At 35.5% G+C, this 20000-nt stretch overlaps 1 protein-coding gene and 1 long non-coding RNA gene across 2 annotated transcripts in view; both read right to left on the reverse strand.

Moving 5' to 3' along the window:
- The window catches only part of LOC125675157 (E3 ubiquitin-protein ligase rnf213-alpha-like), a 204074-nt gene that overhangs the window by 159905 nt on the left and 24169 nt on the right, over positions 1-20000 (reverse strand). Inside the window, 2 exon segments of the mRNA XM_056158173.1 lie at positions 18334-18629; positions 18735-18937. Of these exon segments, the coding sequence (XP_056014148.1) occupies positions 18334-18629; positions 18735-18937 (499 nt within the window).
- Positions 5588-7683, reverse strand: LOC130052636 (uncharacterized). Its single transcript, XR_008800996.1, has 2 exons — positions 6755-7683; positions 5588-6098 (listed from the first exon to the last, which is right to left on the reverse strand). It is a non-coding gene; the product is annotated as an uncharacterized LOC130052636 (long non-coding RNA).

Consider the following 20000-nt stretch of genomic DNA (forward strand, 5'->3'; position numbering starts at 1 on the left):
CCTTAGATAAAACCAATATAAGAAGATTTTCAAAGAATTTCTACATTTTCACTATATGACCAATAGAGCCCCACCCTAACACAAGAACCCCTGCCCCAGGGGCCATGAATTTCACAATTTTGGTAGAGGGCTCAACGCTCATTATAATTATGCCCACAGTTTGGCTTCTTGATGTCCAGGAGTAAAGAAGAAGATTTTTTAAAATTACAGTCAACTCTCAATAAACCGCCACCTTTTGTTCTTATGAAATTATGGCATTATAACGAATTTGGCGATGAATTGAATCACTGCCATCTTGAAGAAATAGAGTTACTGTTCTTTTATATGTAAGTTATCTTTCCTCTATTTACAATACTTATGTAAGTGAGTGATCCTTTGCTGGTAAGATGTCGCCCACTGCCATTCTTTTTATATAGCCTTTTCCCATAAAACAGAAAAATGATTTGCAATATCCTGATGGATACATTTTTGATGATGTCCTTGGTACGTAATGATTTGCTTTTTCTCATCGAAATTTAACAGGACCCTCTTTCGTGGCGAAGCCATAGCTAAATTGAAATGTGTTTCTTTGATGTACATGCAGTATAAACAACTTGAGTATTGTTCATCTCGAGTATTGTTCTTGTTTATTCAATACAACAATTACTGGGATCCTTCTGTCCAGGTGTACGCCCGAGATTGATAATGACCAATTTACTGCTTCACTGACCACGTGCACCCATGGCGGTTTATCGAGATAATTAACACGTTGAAATAGACTTTTGTAATGAAAACACTGCGGCAAATGGCGATAACGAATTTGGCGTTTTAACGAGAGTTTTAAGTAACAGGAAAAATGTTCCTAGAAAAATGCGGCGTTATAACGAAAATGGCGATGAATTGAGTGGCGATAATTCGAGAGTTACCTGTACACTCATTTTGATGGTTTTTGCCCCACCCCTCAGGCCCCAGGGGGGCAGGGACCACGAATTTCACAATTTTTGTTCCCCTCCACCCACAGATGCTATATGCCAAAATTGGTTGAAATTGGTTCAGGGGTTTCAGAGAAGAAGCTGAAAATGTTCAAATGTTAACGCACGGCGCACGACGAACGACGACGGACAAAAACAGATAGCAATAGGTCACCTGAATGATTCAGGTGACCTAAAAAGTTAGGAAAACTAATAATTCATGCTATTTTTCTAAGTCCAAGGGCCATAACTTAGTGAACAAGAGGCCCATGGTCCTAGAATCACTCTTCTGATACATTGTAGAACAGGCAAAAATTCTCACTAACCAAGATTCATCAATTAACAAAGATTGATGATGTTAATTAAGTCAAATAGTACCTGAAAATTTAAATGTAACTGTCCAAAAGTAGGTCACGGTGACCTACTTTTTGTCGACACACTGAAGACTCAAGATGCATCAACTGACAAGTCAAATAGTATGTCAAATTCCAAAAGAAGGCCACAGTGACCTACTTTTTGGTCAACACACTCCAAAGACTCAAGATGCATCAACTGACAAAGTTTGATAATTGAAGTCAAATAGTATCTGAAATATTCAGATATAAACGTCAAATTCCAAAAGTAGGTCACAGTGACCTACTTTTTGGTCGACACACTCTGACGACTCAAGACCCATCAACTGACAAAGTTTGATGATTGCAAGTCAAATAGTATCTGAAATATTCAAATATAGCAAGCCTGTCAAAATCCAAAAATAGGTCACTGTGACCTACTTTTTAGTCAACATACTCTGAAGACTCAAGATGCATCAACTGACAAAGTTTGATAATTGTAAGTCAAATAGTATCTGAAATATAAAAATATAGCTGTCAAATTCCAAAACTAGGTTGCAGTGACCTACTTTTTAGTCAACAAACTATGAAGACTCAAGATGCATCAACTGACAAAGTTTGATGATTCTAGCTTTCATAGTATCCAAAACATGCATCTAAAATTGAAAATATGAAATTTGAATATCTGCAAAATTCAAAAAGTAGGTCACTGTGACCTACTTTTTTTACAAATAAGTTTCAAGGCCTCTAGACGCATCAACTTACAAGGTTTGATGATTCTAAACCTCTCGGTATCTGAAATAACAACCTAAAATGTATTCATAAATGATAAGCCATAAAATTCAGAAAGTAGGTCATGGTGACATACTTTTCACATGACGCAGTTCAAGGTCCCATGATCCATTAACTGACTACTTTTGATGATCATAGGCTCAAAAGTGTCCAAGATATGCATCAAAATCCATTTAATAATAATTACCTGCGAAATTCAAAAAGTAGGTCACCATGACCTACTTTTGAGACAACATGATATTAGGTCCTAAGATGCATCAACTGACAAAATTTGATGATCCTAGTCCTTATACTAAGCAAAATATCAAAATTTTAACAAAACAAAATTTAAGGTCAACTTTGAAGTGACCTTGAGACCACACCCTTTGCCCCAGGATGATGCCTTGAACAATTTTTTATCTACAACTTATCCTCATCCTTATGCATAAGTTTGGTGATAATTTGTCCAGTGGTTCTTGAGAGGAAGATTTTTTAGCAACCACTTTTGTTTGCATTTTCCTAATTATCTCCCCTTGTTAAAGGGTCACAACCCTGGTTTTAGTACAAATGAAAGCCCTTGGGCCAAGGATACTCTGTGACAAATTTGACAAGAATTGGCCAAGGGGTTCTTGAGATATAGCCCTTTTTCCAAAAATTTGACACACACCGTACGCCAGACATATGGCCATATGATTAGCTCTTTGAGCCTTCGGCTCAGAAGAGCTAAAAATCAATGGACCGAGACAATATTTGAACTTGATCTGTAACTTCTTATGGCAAAGCAATGTACCAAATATCAAATGAAAATCTACAAGCACGTCAAAAAAACGTCCGGAAAACTGATTTGCAGGACTGACAGACAGCTGGAAAGACAGACAGACGGACAGAGCACAAACCTAAAGTCCCCTTCAACTTCGTCAGTAGGGAACTAAAAAGCCAGGAAAACTGTTTGATATATTTTTAGCTCAAAAGTAGGTCAAGGATGGACCAATCCAGTTGAAATGCAATCTGAACTTGTATTCCTGCAAGAGGAAGCCAGTGACTAAATTTCAGTGCAATATCTGTATTCATAATGAAAAAAAAGCATGGAAAACTGCTTGACCTATTTTTAGGCCAAAAGTAGGTCAAGGAAGGACCAATCCAGCTGAAATTCAAACGGAACTTGTAATCCTCCAAGAGGACGCCTGTGACTAAATTTCAGTGCAATATCTGTATCCATAACGAAAAAAAGCCCGGAAAACTGTTTGACCTACATGTAGTCCTAATGTAGGTCACGGACGGATAGACCAATCCAGCTGAAATACAAATCGAACTTTTATTCCTCTGAAACGAAGCTTATGTGTAAATTTCAGGGCAATATCTGTATCTGTAATGAAAAAAGTCCAGAAAACTGTTTGACCTACTTAGAGCCCTTAAGTAGGTCAAGGATGGACTAATCCAGCTGAAATGCAAACGACACTCTTACAATTCTTGAGGGAGACATTATGACCAAATTTCAAAGTTGTATATGCGTCAGTTACAAAGAAAGTCTGGAAAACATGACCCGGACGGATGGACGGACAGCCAGCCAGCCAGCCAGCCAACCAGACAGCGCCATAACAATACGTCCCGTCCAATGACGGGTGTATAATAATGACGGGCGTATAAAAATCAATGAACTGAGACGAAATTCAAACTTGATCTTAAACCAAATATCAAATGAATACCAGCAAGCATACCAAAAACAAGAGGCCCATGGGCCACATTGCTCACCTGAGTCATTTTGGCTCATATTTAAAGATTTTTCCTATATAATTGCATGCAAAACTTTGATCCCTATTGTGGCCTTAACAAACCCCCAGGGGCCATGATTTTAACAAACTTAAATCTGCACTATGTCAGGAAGCTTTCATGTAAATATCAGCTTTTCTGGATCAGTGGTTCTTGAGAGGAGGATTTTTAAAGATTTTCCTTATATATTTGTATGTAAAACTTTGATCCTTGACCAATGTACCAAAAATCAAATGAATATCTGCAAGCATATAAAAAAAAGTCCAGAAAACTGATATTCATGCTATTTTTCTAAGTCCAAGGGCCATAACTTAGTGAAAAATCAATGGACCGAGATGAAATTCGGACAGCACCAGGCAAACAGACAGACAGACGGATAGAGCACAAACCTAAAGTCCCCTTCGACTTCGTCGGTAGGGGACTAATAAGGGATATTTCAAAATAAGAGACTTCAATATTTTAAAGTGGAGTAAACTGTATTTTGAACTGAGTGGGAGTCAAGAGAAATTTATGATATCCCATCCATTGAGCTGGACCCTCTGTTGGCAAACTTTATTGTGAGCGTTAAAACCAAATCGGGTGAAAAATATGAGCCCTAGTCAACTCTTAGAGGGAGTTTGAAAGGCACTTAAAATATCACCATTATCAATATTCATTAATTACGATTAAGCTTCAAATTTGCTCAGTGCAGAGAAGCCCTCAAGGCAAAACAAAAATATCTAAAAGCACAAGGACGTGGAAATAATCCTTGAAGGTCTGACTCCATAACACATGACGAAATTGATAAACTCTACACAACTGAACAATTACGAGAAAATACACCAACCTCTTTGATAAACATGTTGTGATTTAACAACACATTGTATTTTGGCATGCGAGGGGGGGACCGAACATCATAAAATGAAATGGGGTGATGTTGTTCTGAAAAGAGATGAGGGATTTCAACTCGACTATCTAGAGTATCATGAGAAGGCCACCAAGACTAGAACGGGTGCCGATGTCACGGATAGCCGGGCGTGCCCTCCTCACTTGTATGCAACCCCTGATGACCCTGAAAAATGTCCGGTGTCAACCTACATTTTGTACAAAGTTAAATGTCCCGAGGGATATTCCAAACATGAAGACCCCTTCTACATTTCCATTGTACATGTACTAATGAAAAATGCCCAAGGATGCAGAACAAATCACCAACAAAAGTGTCAACAAGAGGCCCACAGGCCTCATCGGTTACCTGAATACTAGTGAAAAAGTATCACTATACTTCCATGGGCTATGAAATCTAGAAAAAATTTCCCGTTCTGAATATCTAAGCTAAATTCTAATGTTCAGCAACAGTATAAACAAGATGTGTTCTTAAAACTTCACTGCATCGCGCCCTCATGAAAATATTTTGCTGAAAATTTGCTGAAACAAATCTGAAACGTTGCTTACTGAAATTTTTCTTGCTGAATCAATGCTGAACATGTTTCAGCAAATATGCTGAAACACCTTGAGCATTGCTGAAACATTTCTTAATTACTGAAACATTGCTTACTGAAATGTTTCTTGCTGAATCAATGCTGAACATGTTTCAGTACATATGCTGAAACACCTTGAGCATTGCTGAAACATTTCTTAATTACTGAAACATTCAGACAAGTTGCTGAGACAGTCTGAAACATCAATTAAAATTGCTGAGTTCCATCTGAAACATTCAAATTGCTGAAACTGTCTGAAACTCTGCAATATTGCGACAACTTATCATGCTGAGAAAAGACAAATTCCTCGGAGATAAATTATTTAAACTATAATCATAATATATGACATGACAATGAAATCAACCCATAATGGAAATTATATAATACAAAACAAATTAACTATGCCCATGTTTGTGTCTGTGTATACACTTTAACACTTCATCAAAAATATATTAGTCTCGATCATGGTCATCACAGGCATCTATACTGTAGCAATTCTGTTGTAACAGTTTTTGGTACTTTTTGGAGTTGATCATTATTTAAGTCCTAAACAAGATATAGTTCCAATCATGGTCATCACAGGCAGATCTATTAGATTAATCTGCATCTATTCTGTTGCAACAGATTTTGGCACTCTACAGTGGGTTAATTCACAAATTTTCTGTTGTTGAACATGTTGAATGGAAGTTTCCTTAAAAAATAAAACTCAGCACAAGCCACTCCCTCCAGAATGTTCAGTTCCGACTCCTTCCTCTTCCCAATTTATAAAGAGTCAGCCTGCTTATTATCTACTAAGAAGTTCTCCTAAGAATGACTTACTGAAAAAATATAATAACAATATATGAATATATTAATTAGAGGCTCCATAACAATACAATCACACAGTCCTACATTTCAAGCAAATTCTTGAGTATCTATTGCTGTATTACTCATGCTGTATATTTGATTTATAATCGTAATTCAGTTCTAATGACGTAATATTTCAATGTATGAATTCAAGAGCATTTTGTGTCATAGATATACTTAAACTGCTTTACCATAGTATATTTTTGCAATTGGAATCAAATACAAAACTGCATTAAGCATTTTCTGAATTTTTCAACCTACGAGACGTTGTGAAAGTATGGAAGAATGGCACTAGCAAGAGATTGCGAAATTGTGTTGAGAAAATTCGGGTCGTCGTAACTTTGTCGTTTTACAATTACAACGTGTGTAATCCCTACTTGTTATAACTGTGGGCAGTGAAATTCATTTGTGCATTTAGCTTGAAATCTTTACACACTGTTACATAAGAAAACATGGGTGTCCTAGGCCTAACAAAAATCGTAAGTGTAAAAAAATAAATTTAAAAAAATCGGCGACTTTCATTAGTCAGTCACCTCTACTTCAAAATTGAAACCAAGTGCCATTTATTTATATGACTGTCATTTTCAATCATAATTTAACCCTATACTATTTTGGTTTTGAAACTTACATGTTAAGTAATCTTCTCACTGCACTGACCCTCCGGCCTCCATCTTCTGTGTTTTCTTCCGATGTTGACGGAAGTTGTCAATCAATTACAAAGTATTTAAAAAATCGATAAAAAAAATTTATAGGAGAAATATTGGAATATATCCTTTATTTTAAGAGCTATAATACTTTTGACAATATTTTTTTTTAAATATTTGTAAACTGGTTCCCCGCTGATCGATGCTACCTACATACGAAATAGGCGAGGTCGATAAGGGTACCAGTTTAATATTCATCGCAGACGGAAGTATTGCACGCGGGAAAAAATTCGTTTGATCAACAGCCATGTCTTGAAATCATAACGCCATCGTTGTATGAGTGGGTGAAGATGAATTTAATGCGATTCCATTCTCCTGTATAAAGGATCCAAGAAAAGATTTTAGTAAATACCTTGAGGGAGAATGCATAAGCATGAAAACCTCCAGATCTTGGTTTCCCTGGCCTGAATCTTCGACGCCATTTTGTTAACAGTTCGAGGTATGAATTTTTGTGTTAATGTTAACCTAATAGTCCTATTAAGTGCCTGTACTATGTAAAAATCAGAACTTTCGATCACATAAATTTGAAGCATTCCATGTTGAATTAATTAAGATCATGAATTTATATGAACTTCGATCATTATTTATAAGATTAAACACATTGTTAAGTTTACAATGTACATGTATGCTAGTATAATTTCAGATGGATTCAAGCAAATTAAGAAGTGGATTATCCTAAAAATTCGTTGGATACAGACAAGGCCTATAAATCTATATGACAATCAGAATGATTACCTCATAGTGGACTATAAGGCCTACAACAGCTAGCTATTTCTAATCAGAGAGGTGGGAAGACCCAGTAGGATGTAATACCAAGTAAACAGTAAATGGAAATTTAAATTATAAAAAAGGTAGTGCCTGAAAAGGACAATTTAAGACTTTGATATTTTGAATGAAAAATAAAAATTGAAATATATTTGTCTCGATTATTTTTTAAAGTATATTGTAGGATGGAAAGCTAGCGTATCCTTGCTGAATAAGTGCTGTAACATTGCTGAATAGGTGGGGTATTATTGCTGAAACGGCACTGAATAATTGCTGAAACAGTACTTAATATTTGCTGAAACAGCACTGAATAATTGCTGAAACAGTACTTAATATTTGCTGAAACAGCACTGAACAATTGCTGAAACAGTGCTGAATAATTGCTGAAACAGTACTTAATATTTGCTGAAACAGTGCTGAATAATTTCTGAAACGGTGCTGAATAATTGCTGAAACGGCACTGAATAATTGCCGAATATTTCTGAAACCTTGCTTACTTACAGTTTGAAAACTGTATGAAACATTGCTGAAATTTTGGCTGAAACATCACTCGCAATTGGCTGAAACACCAAGTCTGAAACATGCCTGGAATGTTCCAATTACAGGCATGTTTCAGACTTTTGTTTCAGACTTGATTCAGATAGACAATTCTGGAATGTTTCAGGAAAATTTCAGAAATGTTTCAGGAAATTTCAAACTAAAATTTTCATGAGGGTGCCCTCAAAAGTGCATACACTGATGAAAGGCTTTAAATAATAGGATTATTAACATTAAAATATCAAAAGATATGACTAATTTGGACTCCTAAAGTCATAACCCTGCATGGGTTATGAAATTCACCATTTTTTGTACATCCTTTTCTGCTATTCCTAAGTATGCATTTAGATTTTATACAGTATCAGCAAACTTACACATACATACTATATATTAAGTTTGGCCTAACCCTAGGGTCAGAACCCTTACTCTGGAGAAAATCAAATTTACACTTTTGGTAAAAGACTACCTGCTCTAACCATTTAGCACTATATACCAAGTATGGCCCCGCCCTGGGATCAGAACCCCTACCCCAGGGATCATGAAATTTACAATTTTGGTAGAAGCCTTCCTGCTCTACATCATTATGCATTTAGTTTTTCTTACATGTGTGTGGTTCTTGAGAAGAAGATTTTTGAAAATTTGTCATTTTGGGACAGTTTTTGCCCTGACCCATAGACCCCAGGGGTGCAGGAATCCCAAAATTTACAATTTATGTTCCCTTTCTTCCAAATATGTTACATACCAAATTTGAAAAGAATTGGAATGATAGTTATCAAGAAGTTAAAAATGTCTATTGTTCACACATTTAATAACTGACCATTTTAGCCCCACCATGATACCAAAGACCCTACCTCTGGGATCATCAAATTTACAATTTTGGTAAAGGACTATCTGCTCTTTCTAAATACATGTATCTATATAGTGTCAATATTATGAGTATCAACAGCACTAAAGAAAATGTTAAGTGTTTTACATATAAACACTATATACTAAGTTTGGCCCCACCCTGGGGTCAGAACCCCTACCCCAGGGATCATGAAATTTACAATTTTGGTAGAGGCCTTCCTGCTCTACATCACCATGCATTTAGTTTTTCTTACACATGTGCGGTTCTTGAGAAGAAGATTTTTGAAAATTGGTCAATTTTGGGCAGTTTTTGACCCGTCCCTATGGCCCCGGGGTGCTGGAGTCCTGAAATTTACAATTTATGTCCCCCTTGTCCCAATGATGCTTCATACCAAATTTGAAAAGATTTGGACTGTTAGGTATTAGGAAGAAGTTAAAAATGTTAAATTGTTAATGCACGACGGACGACAACAACCAATTGCAATAGACCCGGCCTTGTCCAGAGAATGACGGATTCGAATGTCCTGACACATTGCAAGTGTATGTAACGGGCCACAAAAAATTCAATCGTTGAACAATTACTGCACAATAGAAATTCGCAACATTTTATCCAAATCCTCATCCAATACTTCTTTGGTTCCAATCCCAAACTTTTCTACACAAAACAGTTCTCATTTCGAAACAGTATCAGCAGCCACAGCCCTACCTAGCTCCACAGTATCCAAGCCGTCCTTCAACTTGGGCACACCATTTTCAGAAAATGCTGCCATTCAAACTAAAAAAATCGCTAAAATGCATATTTTTTGTATGAGCGAGTTGCAGTTTGGAAAATTATGCACGCTTGCATTCACGAAGTAAAAACATGCATGTATTTAATATAGTTTATAAGTATGAAGCTTCGAATGGTCGCAATAGGTATTTAGTGTGATAATGACCATGACCTTTGGATTTCAAAAGCAACATGAATCTTGAATGTCATCAGGATTTGAAGTCTGATAAACATGCACCAGCAAGTACATGTACATGTATAAAAGTTAGAGGCAAGCTCAAATCTACAGTATATAGTGAAAAAGAGACCTTGACCTTTTGACCTCAAAATAAATAGGAACCTTCCTCTTTTGGATGTGATCAAAATATGCAAGTCTGACAAAGACGCACCAAGTAGTATGAAAGTTAGAGACCAGACAAGCTCAAATCTATGGCATTTAGTGACAAAGTGACCTTGACCTTTGACCTTTTGACCTCAAAATAAATGGGAACCTTCCTCTTTTGGATGTGATCATGATATGCAAGTCTCACAAAGATGCACCAAAAAGTATGAAAGTTAGAGACCGAATAAGCTAATTGTGGACGCCACCCGCCCAGACGCCCAACTGGACGCCCATCCTTCACCAATTTAAATGCCGAGATTTGCTAAGCAACTTGGCTAACAAACCAGGTCACACACCAATCTACATCAACAAGTGCTCAGCATTCCTTGGGGTCAATATTTAGCAGTGGACAAAGGACAAGGTACGTTTGGGGCCAAATTTGGCCCCGCGTCCAAATTAAATGATATTCCTCAAAATTCTTTCATATGGTGTATACTTCCATAAAATTGTTGTGATGTCTTCGTAAAAAACTTTACTTATGTATAATACATATGTAAATACAGTATAGTTTACGATAACGTTGTGCCATTTTGACGTTACTTTATGTGACGTCATGAACAAGAAAGCTATGTCATGAACTCAATCTGAAAATAATCCAATTGATGTCGCCAAATGCTCAAAGTTTTATTAAACAAATGTGCACTATGATTTTTATTTGAAAAGTTTAATTTATTTTTCCCGAAAGTTTTAATCAATTGTAGATGACTCAATGCGGTGGATGCTGTGATTTGAAGGACGATTGCTGTAATTGTATCTAAGAATTGTAGAGCAACCCATATATATTCATTCAGTTTTAACATTGTATTTACATTTGCATCCAATTTGCATTGTTTTCATCTAAATTAAATGAATATCATATATGTACGTAGCGCGTGGTTACCTTATGTTATTATTCTTGTGTATATATGTACACTTTGTTCGGTGTTTTTTTTTCGAGCGCACTAAATGTTTTCAGCGAGGAAACACACACTAACCAATGCTACATTGGATTGTACATGTAGTAAAAAGAACATGAAATTCATTCAGAATATATGTGAAAAGAAATATTATAAATCGAACTTGAAAAGTTTTTTTTAAAATTCAACATATGACAATGGGACCGAATGTGAACCTTATAGGATGTGATAAGATTTACAAACAATGTGATAAGTTCTACACAAGAGTTGACAATGACACCATGAAAAACCTAACAAAAAATAATCTTGTCGGTATTATATTCAATGTTTTAGCATATGCACTTGCATCTATTAATTACACTCTTTATTTGAAAAAAAATATACAGGCTCCTGACAATTATCTTTATATAACAAATCTTTCAATGCATTAATATTTACGCAAAGGAAAGAAGTTTGAGTCATAAATCACATTCATTGTCTCAAACCACGTCCGAAGTCCCCATGGGAGAGGATCGTATATTTTTGACACCCCCCCCTTCTACCTTTTGATACATGCCGATTTTGTCGGAGATATGATAGTAGACGGCCGAGTCGCGTTGCGACGAGGGGAAGAGTGCGGGAAGGGCTTGTCCCCTCTTAAAGAGGGTGGGGGTCCGGGGGAAAAAAATCAAAATGCAAACTGTTCATTTGAGACAAATAAATGAAAATTTTATGACCAAATCTAGCCACTTTTTCCTGATTCTCTCATCAAACCATCATATTTATGCTTGAATATCATGAAGAATACGTCGATGTGTAGCATAGTACCGTATTTTGTCGAATATGATATGCACTTTTTTCAAGGATTTTTGGTGTGAGAAAGGGGTGCGCATTGGTTACCAAATAGTTTCTCTTTCAAGTGAAACTCGGCGGTTAAGTAATGTTTTACTCGGAGACATATCGTATGCTTTGTTCACGTTGTTCACCTAATCGATCTCAAGAAAATTACTACAGAACGTAAAATTGTAGAAAATATTATGCTTAACAATATGTAAATAATTACATTATTATAAAACAGCCAATTAAGTTTCATTTGATCTTACATTCATATTAGATATTCATCATCGTGCAAAAGTGCCACGATATCATCAGACCGTGACCATGACCGGCACATGTTTTTTGCAGCCATCGTTGTGTGATTTGTCAGACACCTATTCAGGGTACTTTCTGCATGCTGCACGATTTCCATGTATCTGGGAATATGCAATTTTCTTTTGTAGTCAATGACACGCGACTGACGTACTTCATCTATCTAAATGCAGCGAAATTTCGGAGAGTTATGTTTGAATTCTTCATTTCACTAAAGTCTCCAAATAATGGTAGTGTACGATTACAACACATTGAACAATTGTTCAATACTTTTACTTTATTTCTATAACGTCGGCTATTTGAATTATTTGAAGTTTAAACAAAGAAAATATCGAGTGTTCAAACTTTAATGCTACAAAATATCATGCTTTGCTAAAATTAATATATTATTACCGCGCTGTATCCAAATTCCTGTGCTTTGTTGAGAACTTACATTATTTCCACAAAGATTTTTAGTGAAATTGAAATTGAAAAAAGCCAAGCATACTGCTTGGTTAGAATGTTTACCTTAATCACCGGTAATTATGTACTTTGGGAAAAGGAGGATATCAAACAATCGTTCCAGTTTTATACAAACGATAATATTGTGCTTTGGTTTAGTCCTCATTACTTTGCGCACAAATTTCATACAACTTTAATTCCAGAGGGGAGGGGGTGTCCGCACCTTCACTCTAGATCCGCGCATGATTCGGATATAGTCATTAAGCGGTGTTTTGTGCACATGCCACTAAATGCTAAGTGACCGACGGTTAGAGTGTAAATGCAGGAAAAGAAAGTTCTCCTTATGTGTGAAAATCGCGTTCTAATACTTCAACACCAGTTCCACGATTCAATGATGAAAATAGTAACCAATGACTAGCTATCATGTATTTTCAAATAAGACGATGTCACAGAACACGTGCGTCAGTAATCGACAAATATAAGGCGATTCTATAAACAAATAATTATTACAGTGACGTAGCAACAGGGGAATTTGGCCCACACATTCTTTTGTTTTGAGAATGTAGTTTTTCCATAAATTTTACATGCGAATTTTGATTTATCCCCCCCCCCCCTTATGGTAGTACTGAATGCTTGCGAAAATTTAAGCATGAAACGATTAGAGTTGTAGATCTGTTGACATTGATTGCAAATGCAGTCAGGGTCGTTCGTTTCTACTAAAAATGTTTCTTAAGAAATGTTTTTTATCTATTTTTTACATGTAATGATCGGGGTTCACCGGGTTTTGTCCTCTTGGAACACACAATACAAGTGTATACTTTATCTTTTAGCTTACAAATGAGTAATAATTTAGATACATGTATCTAGATACTACATCGTTCATCTATCAACTACCAACATTCATTCTTACAGCAGGGTAGATCGCGAATATTTCATTACCATATATATCATGGAGTAACCTCTCCTAAATGAGTTCGACAACTTTGTAATATAAACGACAGATCGGTGAAGTTGGAATTGTTTTGATAGGAAACATGCATGTCATAAAACTACAGGTACTGCAGTATGGAAATAATACACAATATATTCTAATGAATTGATTTTCAAGTGTATATATTTAAAGCCTGTATGATTGACTTGCTACTAATTCAATTTTTACGGGGGAAATATAACCGAATTTTGCATTCGAACTCTCGCACTATTATGCTCTGGTATAAAGGTACCGATTAAGTTATCGCGCTTTCATTTTCGATATTATTAAACTTTTTATTTTATAAACAAATGTGTTACATTAATTGTGTTGATATCATTGCGTATCTATATCAAACATAAAACGAGTAAAATTGGAATCGGAAATATCTGTGTCGAAGATTCCAATTCTCTGATTACACACTATCTTCTTCAATGCAAACTACGTAGGGTCTTATAAAATTTAATATGCTGTACATATGCATATTATTTATTCATTAAAGCAATACAAGCTGTAACTGACGGTAAATATATTGAAAAATAAAAGAACAAATATTGAACATATTTGTGATTAAAAACATACAACTTAATAGAATAAGAGTGAATATGAAGCAATAAACCCGTCAAATCAGCAAAAAATGTCGATTCACGAATCATTGTCATCCTGCCAGTAATTTATATTCGTAATCTCCAATGTGCATTGACTTCGAAGGTCACCAGTTCGGAAAAAAGCGAAAGAGAGGCACTGGGCACATGTCAGATTTGTAAACAATTTAACATGCCAATTTTATAGAAAATCCACTATCAAAATTTTATTTGAGTTGCACATTTGCGTAATTATTACGTTCTTACACTTATAGTACTTCTTGCCATTCATGAAGCGATGTAATATTTTAAACAAACGGAACTTGTAGTTACCCACGTCAGTTTCCATATTTGTATATGACGTCGGTCTCAGCAACCCGATTATGTTCGGCAATCATCGTTCCCATGTCCGTGTATACGACGCAATGGCGGTTTATACGAAACGCGCACTGTAGGATATTCCCTTGTTTATTTTGCTGAATTTTTCTTCAGATCTTGGGGATTATATTAGTTATACCGATCGAAGTTAATTGATGCATAATTGGATAGTTGAAAAAATGCCGTCAGTTACAGCTTGTATTGCTTTTAACTTGTATATATGAACACCATCAACGTTGAAATTTGTATAACAAATGAACGCGGGAAATGGTTAAACGTTAAATTTAATAGTCTGCTCATTTAACAACCAAGTCGAAAATTTGCTCATTACTGACTTTCAACATGATTAATTTGTACACAAAACATCTTTGTGGTTGTTGCATGTGCTCTATCTTAAAAACGGTTTCAAAGGCATAAAAAACGGCTAATTTCGGCAATTTTGGTAAATCATGTCAATCGGAGATAAGGAAAATGACGTCACAGAACATATTACGTCACTAATTTCCACACGTATCATCGGGGCCAATGCCCTAGTGCATAATCATAATGATTAAACCAAGTGAAACCACATTTTAAATTTATCCTAATTTTGTGGCGAAATTTGGGCCTTAATGTACCTTGCTCTTTATGGCATGTATAACAGTCAATATAACGAACAACACCTATCAATCCAGGAAACGAATCCGTGTGACTGAATCGGACTCAGACTAAAACATGCTACATAAACAGTCATGACTACGTCACAGATCAATTTCTGCTGTCAAAATTCAATCCAAATTAAAAATTTCTGATCATGTCTGAAATCATTAAATGTATTTCAAACATTGTTTAACTGATTAGAATTTAAGTTATATTTCCCCTTAAAATTGTTGCTATGGTTCACTTCTTGACTAGTACTATATGTAGGCCATGGAATGATAAACTGAAAGGAATTTGATCATGCCTGTGTTGACATTATCTATATGATCTAGTCCTAAATTAAAAAGATCTGAATAGATGGAAATAGAATTTCAAGTTTACACATTTGTGTAAACCATTTTAAAGTACTATTTCTATGAAGTACTTAAATTTAAGGTAGCATTTCAAATAAGAAATGTAATTTTTTCAATCCTGTTGAGAAGCAGTTAATATGGGTCAAATAATGTGAGAAAAATAATCATTCATTATTTGGCAAAGCCTCATTATAGACCATGAATCTTGTCCCCTTGGTGGAATTTCACTATCCCACACTCATAACAAGAGGCCCAAGGGCCTAGAATCGCTCTTCTGATAAATTGTACAACCCCACCATTTCTATTCTTAGCCTCTTAATATTCTAAATCTTTAGTTGAATCCTAAGAATTCAAAAAAAGTAGGTCAATGTGACCTACTTTTTGGTTTACACATTTTGAGAACCCAAGAAATATCAACTGACAAAGTTTGATGATTTTAAGCCAATTAGTATCTGAATATTGAAATATAGCTGTCAAATTCCAATCGTAGGTCATGGTGACCTACTTTTTGGTCAGCGAACTCCGAACATGCAAGACCCATCAACTGACAAAGTTTGATGACTGTAGGTCAAATAGTATCTGAAATATATAAATATAGCCGTCCAATTCCAAAAGTAGGTCAAGGTGACCTACTTTTTCATAAACAGCCTTCAAACATGCAAGACCCAAAAACTGACAAAGTTTGATGACTGTAGGTCAAATAGTATCTGAATTATATAAATATAGCCGTCCAATTCCAAAAGTAGGTCAAGGTGACCTACTTTTTGGTCGACACCCTTTGAACATGCAAGATGCATCAACTGACAAAGTTTGATGACTGTAGGTCAAATAGTATCTGAAATATATAAATATAGCCGTCCAATTCCAAAAGTAGGTCAAGTTGACCTACTTTTTGGTCGAAACCCTTCGAACATGCAAGACCCAACAACTGACAAAGTTTGATGACTGTAGGTCAAATGGTATCTGAAATATATAAATATAGCCATCCAATTCCAAAAGTAGGTCAAGGTGACCTACTTTTTGGTCAACACACTCCGTAGACTCAAGATGCATCAACTGTCAAAGTTTGATGATTGTAGGTCAATTAGTGACTGAAATATATAAATATAACTGTCAAATGCCAAAAGTAAGTCACAGTGACCTATTTTTTGGTCGATACACTCCGAAGACTCAAGATGCATCAACTGACAAAGTTTGATGATTCTAGGTCAAATAGTGTCTCAAATATAGTAATTTAGCTGTCAAATACCAAAAGTAGGTCACGGTGACCTACTTTTTGGTCGACACAAATCGAAGACTGAAGAAGCATCAACTGACAAAGCTTGATGATCCTAGGTTTTACAGTGCCCAAAATATGCATCTAAAATTGAAAATGTGAAATTTGAATATCTGCAAAATTCAAAAAGTAGGTCACTGTGACCTACTTTTTGATAAATGTTTCAAGGCCTCAAAATGCATCAACTTACAAGATTTGATGATTCTAAACCTCTCGGTATTTGAAATAACAACTTAAAATATATCTATAAATGATAAGCCATAAAATTCAGAAAGTAGGTCACGGTGACCTATTTTTCAGTTGACGCATTTCAAGGTCCCATGATCCACCAACTGACAAGTTTTGATGATCATAGGCTTCAAAGTGTCCAAGATATGCATCAAAATTAATTTTAAAATAAATACCTGCAAAATTCAAAAAGTAGGTCACCGTGACCTACTTTTGAGACAACTTGACACAAGGTCCTAAGATGCATTAACTGTCAAAATTTGATGATCCTAGTCCTTATGACTAAAATATCAACGATTTAAGGAAATATAAATTTAGGTCAACTTTGAAGTGACCTTGAGACCACGCCCTTTGCCCCAGGGTAATGCCTTGAACAATTTTTAATCTACAACATATCCTCATCCTTATGTGTAAGTTTGGTGATAATCTGCCCAGTGGTTCTTGAGAAGAAGATTTTTTAGCAACCACTACTTTTGTTTGTATTTTCCTGATTATCTCCCCTTGTTAAAGGGTCACATCCCTCTATTTAGTATGTATGAAAGCCCTTGGGCCAATGATACCCTGTAACAAATTTGAAAAAAATTGGCCAAGGGGTTTTTGAGTTATAGCCCTTTTCTAAAAAGTTTACGCACACCGCACAAATGGCCATAGCATTAGCTCTTTGAGCCTTCGGCTCAGAAGAGCTAAAAATGAATGATTCTATCCACGCGGCAAATGTTGTCACATCTTGGTCTGTCAGTGGCTAAAAAAACATCAACTGCTCACAAGAATGTGATTGCATTAAATGAATTATAAGCTGCACAGAAACAAATTGAACTGAAATTTTGAAACATTCATGCTGATGCATTGATAAAGAACAATCGCCCAATTAGTGACTGACTTGGTTAAATAAACATGGAACCACTTACAACAACCTTACAACAACAGCACAGCTTTTTTAGAATGCATTTCTGCTGTAAAAATGGGAAATATGAGTGAATTGTTGATGTCTGACAGTGCAGTTGTGGAGCATTAAACATTTTTTCATGCAGCCAACAATGGAAAAATCACAACTCGATTTTTTGTATTAGAAAGCCAAATTCCACCACTTCATCAGACTTATATACATTTTAGAAAGACGGTATGAAAGAAAATGGATTTAAGGAACACATGAGTAAACTTATGGGCTTCAGAAGTGATGGGGCTTTTAACATGGAGGGGAAGAAGACTGGACTAGTCACTTTGATACAAAATCTCCATCCTGAAATCATTGGAATTCATTGCTTAGCTTATGTTAAGTCTTACTGTGACTGTATGTGGACACTAACTTACCTTTCCTACCACTGGTTTGAAATCTGTCTCCGAATTCCACTTCTTCATAGTTTTGTAGTAAGATTTTATCAACCCACTGTACAGCATACCCACTCTGTTCACAATGTCTGCAGGTGAAAAATCTATTCCTTCTGTGAAAAAATGTTTCCATCTTGGAAAGAACCCTTTCACAGACAAGAAAAGGTCAGACTCTAACTTTTTCTCATATCCATCGAAGCCAGTAACATTTTTCAGTTTTTGCAATAGGCCTTTTTCTGGAACTGGATTTAGTACACCATCAAATTGACACCATACATCTGCAAAAAGAAAACTGGATAATCATAAACACCCTCAATGCTACATGTAGTTACATGTATTGTGATATCAGATAACATTGTACAATGGTATATGCTTATTATTACCTGACATATTGTCTCTATGGGACAACTCTCTTCTATTTCCCCCATCAACTTTCTGATTGTAGTTATTGTAGTAATACTCATCCACAGGATTATTGAGATCACCATTGACGATGACACAGTATGAGTACTTTAATCCCCCATCATGCACCACTCTCTTTGGAACAATGATCTTTGCTGTAATTGCTAAACATCCATCAACAGTACTGAAATTTTTCAAAAACTTTTTCAGTCAAATTATTACAGTGTTACTAAATAATTATAAGAATGCATTTCTGGTACATTCCTTTTTATATAATTCAAATATTTTTAATTTTCCAAAAACTTCTAACTGGCCCTCAGCAAACTGGCCTTCCCTAAATATCAGCCAATTTTTAAAGTCTTGGCAGATATCTCAACATTTCCTTGCAAATACATTCTCTTAAAACAAGATTTAACAGCTTTGTCATGCATCAACTGACAAAGTTTGATAATTATAAGTCAAATAGTATCTGAAATATAAAAATATAGCTGTCAAATTCCAAAAGTAGGTCATGGTGACCTACTTTTTGGTCAACAAACTATGAAGACTCAAGATGCATCAACTGACAAAGTCTGATGATCCTAGCTTTCAAAGTGTCCAAAATATGCATCTAAAATTGAAAATGTAAAATTTGAATGTCTGCAAAATTCAAAAAGTAGGTCACTGTGACCTACTTTTTTATAAATATGTTTCGAGGCCTCTAGATGCATCAACTTACAAGGTTTGATTATTCTAAACCTCTCGGTATCTGAAATAATAACCTAAAATGTATTCATAAATGATTAGCCATAAAATTCAGAGAGTAGGTCATGGTGACATACTTTTCACATGACGCACTTCAAGGTCCCATGATCCATCAACTGACAACTTTTGATGATCATAGGCTCAAAAGTGTCCAAGATATGCATCAAAATCCATTTAATAATAGTTACCTTGTTACGGCCATTTCGTTAATTAGTGCTCTCTCTGGAGTTGTGATGTGATGTCATCATTTTTGGGGCACAATATTTTTATGTGTAGAGCCCGTGATTCTATTATGGCAGGACACGGCAATTGTGCCATACCTGCATTACCAGTTTTCCAGTCAAATTTTACTAGTTAACTTACCAGTCAGCTTTGTACTGATAATTATGTTCACTGGAGGAAACTTCTGAATTGGTGAGTGTATTATTGTTTTTATTTAGGTATAAACTGTGCATTTATGTATCTCGGTAAATTTTGCATACTTGGTAATTTCAGTATAAAGT

Source organism: Ostrea edulis, chromosome 3 (assembly GCF_947568905.1).
Source record: "Ostrea edulis chromosome 3, xbOstEdul1.1, whole genome shotgun sequence".
NCBI lineage: Eukaryota > Metazoa > Mollusca > Bivalvia > Ostreida > Ostreidae > Ostrea > Ostrea edulis.